Raw genomic sequence first — 7,953 nt, 5'->3', positions numbered from 1 at the left:
AAAATCTTCCCAAATACCCAGTATTTTACATCAACATGTTAATATGGATATGGATGACTATTTGGATGGAAATCCCAAATTGTTTTTGAGACTGAGGATTCATTTTGTGACATGAAAATGAAAATTGTGTAGTTTCTGCTTTTGTTATAAGAACTCACACACACAGACATCAACATCCTGGCAGAACATCTACCTTCTTCTCTCTCATGCAATCTGCCTGGGCCGTTTCCAGACGGGCTCTGAAGTGTTCACAATCCATCCTCAGCTGCTCTATTTCCTCCTCCTTCTTCTCCAGGCCTGTGACAGGATAAACCAGATAAAAGAAAGAAGGAATACATTATGGTCATCGGGCCTGCATTGAAGCAAAGAAATCCACCAATTGCGACTTTACTGAGGTGCCTCAGCTGTTTGCTTGTGCGAGATCACCTCCCTGTGGCCAAACGGGAATCTCACAATCTCCTGTGCGGCAACAGCTCTGAGAAAGGAAACCAACACGTCTGATTTAAAAGAATCACATCTGGCTGTTTAATACTGAGGGTTGAGAAGATTTTTTAAAATTTACTCAGTTTTCTGCTTTGTTTTCATGTTGGTTTCCATGAAAACTCCATGAGTGAAATTTCATCTAAGTCAGCGACTATTATTAAAAACATAAGAAAAATACCAACAGTAGTCAAAAGTGAGGGTTTCAATCTACAATTTACAACTTACATGGGTAGGAAGAATGAAAAGCAACTATTCCAAATATTTTAAAATAGTATTTATAAAGTAGTATAGCCAACCTGGGCTAGTGAAAGTTGTCCCTGCCCATGGCAATGAGGTTAGAACTGGATGATCTTTAAGATCCCTTCCAACCCAACACATTCTGTGATTCTATGATTATAAACTATTTAAACATTATGTCAGTTACAAGCAAATTTTATTATTCCCTTATAAAATTAATTTCTGGTGTTATCAAATTTGTGATGTTATCAAAAACTTCTGATGTTATCAGAAATTCATTCTAATTTAGGCACTTTATTTTAGTGAACAGAAATCAAGTTTTAAGTATTCCATTTCACCAGCATGATGCCTGTTTAAAAAAATTCTCTTTGAAGGACAGTTTCAACAATAACTGTGTATTGTATTTTACTTTAAAAAACCACAGTCTTGGATGCTTAGTATTTATACTGAAAAAAGGAAACATGTTTAAGTAGTTCCAAAAAGTAAAATCCAAACAGCATCTACTGTAACCTTGGTTAGTTTAAAAAAATAAATTACACCCCCACTTCAAACACCATACCCTTGAACATGACAGTTTGGTGTACAGCTTAACATACTTGAAATACTTTCCCCAACATGTGACAGCATTTTTAATGTAATTACTAAAAATCATATCAAATTCTATCATAAAAAGGCAACATCATTAAAAATTATCCCAATATGTTCTTATTAAACAAAGGACTTGGCATTCTGTTCAGTAATTCTACATTATTTGAAAATAAATACCTTCCTGTTTTGGTCCTAATTGACAAGTTTATCATCTTAAGTATACACACATTGCTTTGAGTAGTCTGTATAAAAGGAGAAAAGCTGTTTCTGGCTGATTTATCTGAAGAGGTAGAATATATTTCCATTCAGCCCTTGTGTGATTCCAAGCCAGCAACACTTTTTAGCAGAAAGCAAAGAGGCAAGGCAAGGGTTCACTGCTGACAAACATCTCTGTGCCAGGACATGTTCTCTGAGCAACATACTTCTTTTCAATCTGCAGTCCAAAGGAAAAGAATGAAGGGAGGAATGGATTAACTGAGTTTTTGAGGATAACTCTGGTCAGTGGCAAGAAACTTCTTTTTTGTCAAGTGAAGAAAATTCAGTCTCATGCACTTCTGACTGCGTGGGTGTGAGTCCTAAGAAGCTGACAGCAAGATGTGTTGAGCAGGAGTAGAACCTGCTCTGCTTACCTACAACAGGCCAAGGGCTTTGCCAGGTAGTTCATCCAGTGAAAATCTCTGTTCCTGCAAGGAAACAACCTCTCCAGAAGGAAAGCAATCACTTCCAGCCTTTGAGAGGATGGATCCATCCTGAATCCAGCAGACACACAAAGATACCACATCCTTCACCAGCAAACTTCAAAGGTCCCAGAACCAAGGCTGAGCCAGAAGGGGAATAATAATGACTACTGAGTGTTAACACAATGCAATCTGGACTTTTTAAAGGGCTTCAGATCAAAGAAGGATGTGTCAACATCCTCTAAGGTATCACAATGTTTCATGTAGAAGGGGCAAAAAAGGACAATAGTGGAAGCTGCTGAAAAGAGACTTAATTCTAGTTGTTCCTCATTTGTGGAAATTCTCCTGCTATCCCCAGTCAGCTCTCCCAGCTGTGCCTTTGCTCTGAAGAGAAAGAAGCAGCTTTCACTACCAACTTGGGTGAGCAACAAAAAAAATTGAAATGGCACCTTCACACAAAGAAGAAATATGTGACTTCACCAATGCAGTGGTAAATCAGACTCTGGGAAGAAGTGGCACTTGCACCCAAGGTAGAGGCTCCAAAGCAGAACAAGCCACTGGGCAGAGGAAAGATGAGAAGGCCCCCATTTCAGATGTGAGGTAGACTTGGTCTCATCCACAGAAAGTTACAGGAAACTTTCTGGACCAGAGATCTAATCTCAAAGCCCTGGGAGGTGGAGAACTGAGTACAATAGGAATGAATGCCAACAAGTGATGGAACTCCAACTCTACTGATCCAAATGCCAGATCAATGTTAAATGCTATTTTTAACACTTCCCAAGTGGAGTGAGTTCCACTAACATATGCATAATAATACAGAAAAACACTGGAGCTGTATTTCTAAGACTCCTGGAGCCAACCACTCTTCCTGAGAAGAGTAGTAAGACCAAAACAGAACCCTCTTTTAGAAATGAACAATTACCCTGGCAAAAATCTTAATGAAGACCCTGACAGCAGCCTGAAAAGCAGGTGTTGGCTGCACTGAGGATTTCCAGCTCAGATCTCAGAGATCACCCCTGGGAAGCAACAGGAAATGGGTGTCCTATTCACCTGCACACAGCAGGGAAACGTGCAAAGATCTCAGTTTCTCAAAGCTGTTCAAGACTCCATCAGTCTCACAACTGAATGGGTCAGAGGTGTTGAAAGTCTCTGACTGTAATCTGCACTTCTTGAGGGAAAGGAGACTCTGCTGCTCAAGTACCCAGAAAACTGCAACAGCTGATGGAAGTCTGGAGGTGTACAAATTACACATTAGGCTTCTGTAAGAACATGAAGAAATATCTCTAGGAGCTGCCAGGACTCCTGTGAGCTTCACACGCCACACCAAGAGGTTATATGCAGCAAACAGCACCATTCTGAGGGTGAGGGCTGCTTGTGTCCCCATGATGTCCAACCTGTAGTGATTTGTACGCTCCAAAGCCTCCCTTCAATCTGCCTTATTTCATGCTGCAGAGGTAGGAGAAGACTGGAGCAGCAAAAATCCCCACTTGACTTGTCCAGGTGTAGGGACACACAATGGCCAGAGCCTGAATAAATATACAAATGACCTCATCACCTGCAAGAGAAATCTCCACTGTGGATTGAGACTCCAGAGAATTCAAAAGCTGTCTCAGCTTCAGCTCCTGCCCTACAGGACCCAGAGAATTCTGGGCAGCCAGCAGAACGTTTCAAGGAATCTCAAAATCCCCATGTTGATGCCATGGGACTGCTCTGGATGGACAGTGTCTCCTTGATGCCTGGCACAAGGAATGTAAGAAGGATCAGTGAGAGGAATCTCAAGGCAAGAAGGTAAAAACTAATTGAGGATCTTGAACACTAAACACAACTGGAAACAGTCCCTGATGCCTTGCAACAGAGAATACCTCCAGATTCTATCCACTGCTTGAGACATGGAAGGATCTCCCCAAAAAGTGGATCACTGAGGCAGCAGGAAGCTCTGCCCCAAAATATGACATTGTCAGACACAGGCTTTGAGGCCCCACGTTGCTTCTCCTTAGCTGGCTGTTGCAAGTTAATTTTCCATTTCTCACTTGGTATTCTAGAAGAGACACACTGTCTGTAATCTGTCTCAGTGCTTGTTCCATGTCTTTTCAGGAAAACCAAATCCAGGTAAATTGGGCAGCTGCAGGGAAGCTACAGAGCAGGGATGGAGCTGGCTCCTATTTGGCCCTGATGGCATGTTGGGAGTGGGGTTATTGTTGAAAAAAATAATGCACAGACAAACCCAACTCTGAAAAAACAGACTTTGGGGACAGCAATAAAAACACTTTTATTACAGAATCTTTCTTTTTATTAGTAAAGCATACAAGCTAAAAAACAAGACAGGCCAAATACAAGATTAACTCACTCTTCCTTCAAATTTTTACCCACTGTAATTTACCATTATTTTGTTGGGGTTTTTTTTCCTGTGAAAGTCACCTTTTGAAAAGCAAAATGTTTTTGCCTCTTCTCAAAGGGAAAACACTTTTTGTTCCTCATACAGCTTCTCTTACTTCCTGAAATACATATGTTTTTATCCACAGTAAAATAATTTAAAAGATTAATTTGACATGTCTGATTATTCCTAAGGCAGTTTGTAATTTTCTTCACTACAAACACAATAATTTACTGAAGCAGTCACTGAACAACACAGTTGAATCTGGAATGGCTCCACAAACACTGCAGCTATTTCTGGAGCACAACAGTTAGTTCTAAGCAGTTCTGGCAGAAATTGCAAGAGCTTGTAAGATGGTGCTACTCACTTGATTCAATAGCATCCAGCTTCTGGAATGTCCCCAGGATATCTCCATTTACTATTTTGGGTAAGAAATCCCTCAGTTGCATAACTTCAGTTGTCAGCCTTTCCAAATCCCTCCTCCTAACTTTTACGAATTCCTCTTTGGTCTCAGCCTTCTGAAATAAAACAACAAAGCAAAACAAAAACAAACCAACAACCAACCAAAAACACTGTTACAGTCCTGTAGTGCTTTTCTGCTTCAATTTCTTTTATTGGACAAAAATACTCCTCTCTATGACATCATTTCAGCAATTTGTAAGTTTTTAAAGAGAATATCCAGCAGTCAAACCCAAAAGTCTCTGAGGTTGACCCTTTGACTGTAAAGTTAATTTTTGCCACTGTGGCCTTAAGTAAACAGCATTACCTCTCTTCATGTGTTTCTGCACCCAAAATTTGTGCAATGCATCTGGGAATGCTGCAAAAATTAACACTCCCATTTTAAAAAGTGAGCAGCACACACTAAGCTGTTGTTTCATGACTCTCGTAAAGGATACGACTACTCAGCTTTTTAATTAATTCAAACATTTGCAAGAGCCTCAGTCCTAAATTACAACAACTCTTTTGGAGGAAACTGTACAGTTTTCAAACCAATTTACCTTTTGTGACGAGCAGAAATTATTTGCAGCCATCTGCAACCCAATCTCAGGGTTTAAACCCAATTTAATCCCAAGGTAAGACAGAAATGTTTACTAGCTTCCTCTCCTGCCAAACTATAGGTACAGAATAATTTTCATTCAATATTCCAGCAGAATGTGTGTTAATTTTAAAATTACAGAGCAATTCTGTACAAAAAAACCCACAAAGTTCAATTTCTGATGTACATACATGTGCACTCAGCTGGATGTTAAAAAGGCTGATGCACACACACCAACAAAAAGAAAGTTGTAACATGTTTTGGCTACAACATCAATCACTTAAAATAATCTCAGAAAGCGAAGTTATATCTTAGTAGTGCTTTGCACTGCACTGAGAACAGTGCTGACAAAATGAGATGTTTTATGGATCACATCTTATTCCAGAGGGAAAAGGCCAACAAACGAAAATCTCATCTCCAACAGGTTGGAAATGTGCCATCCCCACAGTCCTCTCAAGAGCAGACACACAAGACAAATGGAAGTCATCTTCTTCAACCATTCCCTACAATTCTGTCTGCTTCCCTACTTCCTCAGATTGCACATTTCCTTTCAGTTTTGCTTCCTACTCTATTTCTTTCCCAGCTGTCTTTCAAATCCAGACATTTTTGGGACAGGTCAGTCCTACCTCTACAGGTCCAGAGCTGTAATGAAGGTATGGAAGAAAGATTTCGCTTTATTTTGAACTATAAGCTCTAAGTTGCATCTATGGCAAGGTTCATAAGGCCGAGTAGCACCACATGACATGACTCTAGAAAAATTCCACTCATCTAGGTCTCAAGAAAGCATGGTACAAACACATGGGAAGAGAGAAGTCTTTAGAGGAATGCCATCTGTGTGTCAGCAACCATGAATGCCAGTGAGAATTCAGTATGGCTCAGAATCACAGAGCAAAATTTGGTACATAAAAATAGCTCTGTTCACTAGCAAAAGCCGAACCAGAGCTGGGAATCAGTGGTGCTGAGATATGAAATATGCAGCAAGGAGAAAATTCTCCTTTGTAGTTCCCACAGTAAGCACAGGTCTTTGCAGCACTGCTGTTACAGCAGACAAATTTTATTCTCTCTGTTTAAGCAGCTTCTCCACATCTCTCGGCACTACAAGAGTATGTTAAATACAGACAGGAGAGAAAAGGAGTTTTCTGTGCAGTCCTTACAGTAACAGCAGGTCCCTGAAGCAGGAAATTTGACTTCCCCGAGTTCTTTCACAGGGATAAAGCCACCCAGTATTGCACCTGAACTCATGTCCTGCCTGGTGTGAGCCCAGGGACGGGAGCCCCCCTTTCCTGCCAGCCGGCCGAACAGGGCAGAGCCCCCAGCGAGGAACCACTGCCAGCCCTTTCCCCACTCACGCCCCACCAGGCCAGGGTGCCTCTGCAGCCCCCACCACGCTCCGCTCTCCCTGCGGCCCCGCCATCGCCCCCTCAGGGCCCCGTTAGGCCCAGGAGCACCGCACAACCCCCGCGCCTTCTGGTCCTCGGGGCACCCACGCCCGCACGGACCCCCGGGCCGGGCCCGGCCTCAGCCGGCGCTGCGCCACATCGCGACAGCGGCGACAACGGCCTCGTGCGGGGTGGGGGGACGATGGCGTGAGGGCGGGAAGGGACACGCTATGGCCACGCCCCCGCTGTGACCGCGCCCACTCCGATTGGATAGGCGCGTGCTGGGGCGTGGTCTGGGCGTGACCTGATGCCTAGGCTCCGCCCCAGCCCTGGGATAACACTGGGGTAACACGGGGAGAACACCGCGACAGCACCGGGATAACACTGGGGTAGCAGTGGGACAGTACCGGGACAACACCGGAATAAGACCGGCACAATACTGGGATAACACTGGGACAACACTGCGACAGCACCTGGAGAACACCGTGACAATGCCGGGACAATACCGGGTTGCGGGGAGCTCCAGCCCGGCCCTGCCGTGGTGCCACCGCTGGGGCTGGAGGCTCCAGGGCTGACACCAAGCTGGGAGGGAGGACTGATCTGCTGGAGGGCAGGGAGGCTCTGCAGGGGGATCCGGACAGGCTGGATGGAAGCACTGAGTGGCGGCAGATTCAACAAGGCAAACTGCTGGGTCCTGCACTTGGGGCACAGCAAACTCCTGCAGTTCCAGCCTGTAAAAGAGAGTCTGGAAAGCTGCCCGGAGGAAAAAGACCGGGAGTGCTGGTCAGCAGAGGCTGAACGTGAGCCAGGCGTGCCCAGGTGGCCAAGAAGGCCAATGGCACCGGGCTGGTGTCAGCAATAGTGTGCCCAGCAGGACCAGGACAGTGATTGTGCCTCTCTACGGGGCACAGGTGAAGCCGCACCTCAGGTGCTGTGTCCCGCTCTGGCCCCTCCACCCAGGCTGGACGCGGCTCTCAGTGCCAAGGGCCAGTCCACAGCGTGGTGATCGGACATCGGCTGGCCCCGATGATCTCAGGGGTTCTTTTCCAGCCTTTATGACTCTGTGATCTGTGGGGTGCTCGGGCCGGTGGAGAGCCCCGGGGGACCCCGGGGGATGCCGCCCGTGGGTCAGCCGGACCAGGTGGCGCCGATGAGACCCGCAGTAGGCGATGCCACACG

At 44.7% G+C, this 7,953-nt stretch overlaps 1 protein-coding gene across 1 annotated transcript in view; it reads right to left on the bottom strand.

Annotated features, from left to right (window-relative positions):
• HSF2BP (heat shock transcription factor 2 binding protein) overlaps nucleotides 1–6,809 on the bottom strand; it is a 31,884-nt gene extending 25,075 nt beyond the window's left edge. Inside the window, exons 1-3 of the mRNA XM_005427247.2 lie at nucleotides 6,780–6,809; nucleotides 4,727–4,877; nucleotides 194–297 (exon numbers count right to left, since the gene is read on the bottom strand). Coding sequence (XP_005427304.1) covers nucleotides 194–297; nucleotides 4,727–4,877; nucleotides 6,780–6,809 — 285 coding nt within the window. The remainder of the gene's footprint in view (nucleotides 1–193; nucleotides 298–4,726; nucleotides 4,878–6,779) is intronic.
• Between the last annotated feature and the right edge of the window lie 1,144 nt (nucleotides 6,810–7,953).

Source organism: Geospiza fortis, unplaced genomic scaffold (genome assembly GCF_000277835.1).
Source record: "Geospiza fortis unplaced genomic scaffold, GeoFor_1.0 scaffold17, whole genome shotgun sequence".
In the NCBI taxonomy this organism is placed as follows: domain Eukaryota; kingdom Metazoa; phylum Chordata; class Aves; order Passeriformes; family Thraupidae; genus Geospiza; species Geospiza fortis.
This window is presented reverse-complemented; position numbering and strand designations above follow the sequence as displayed.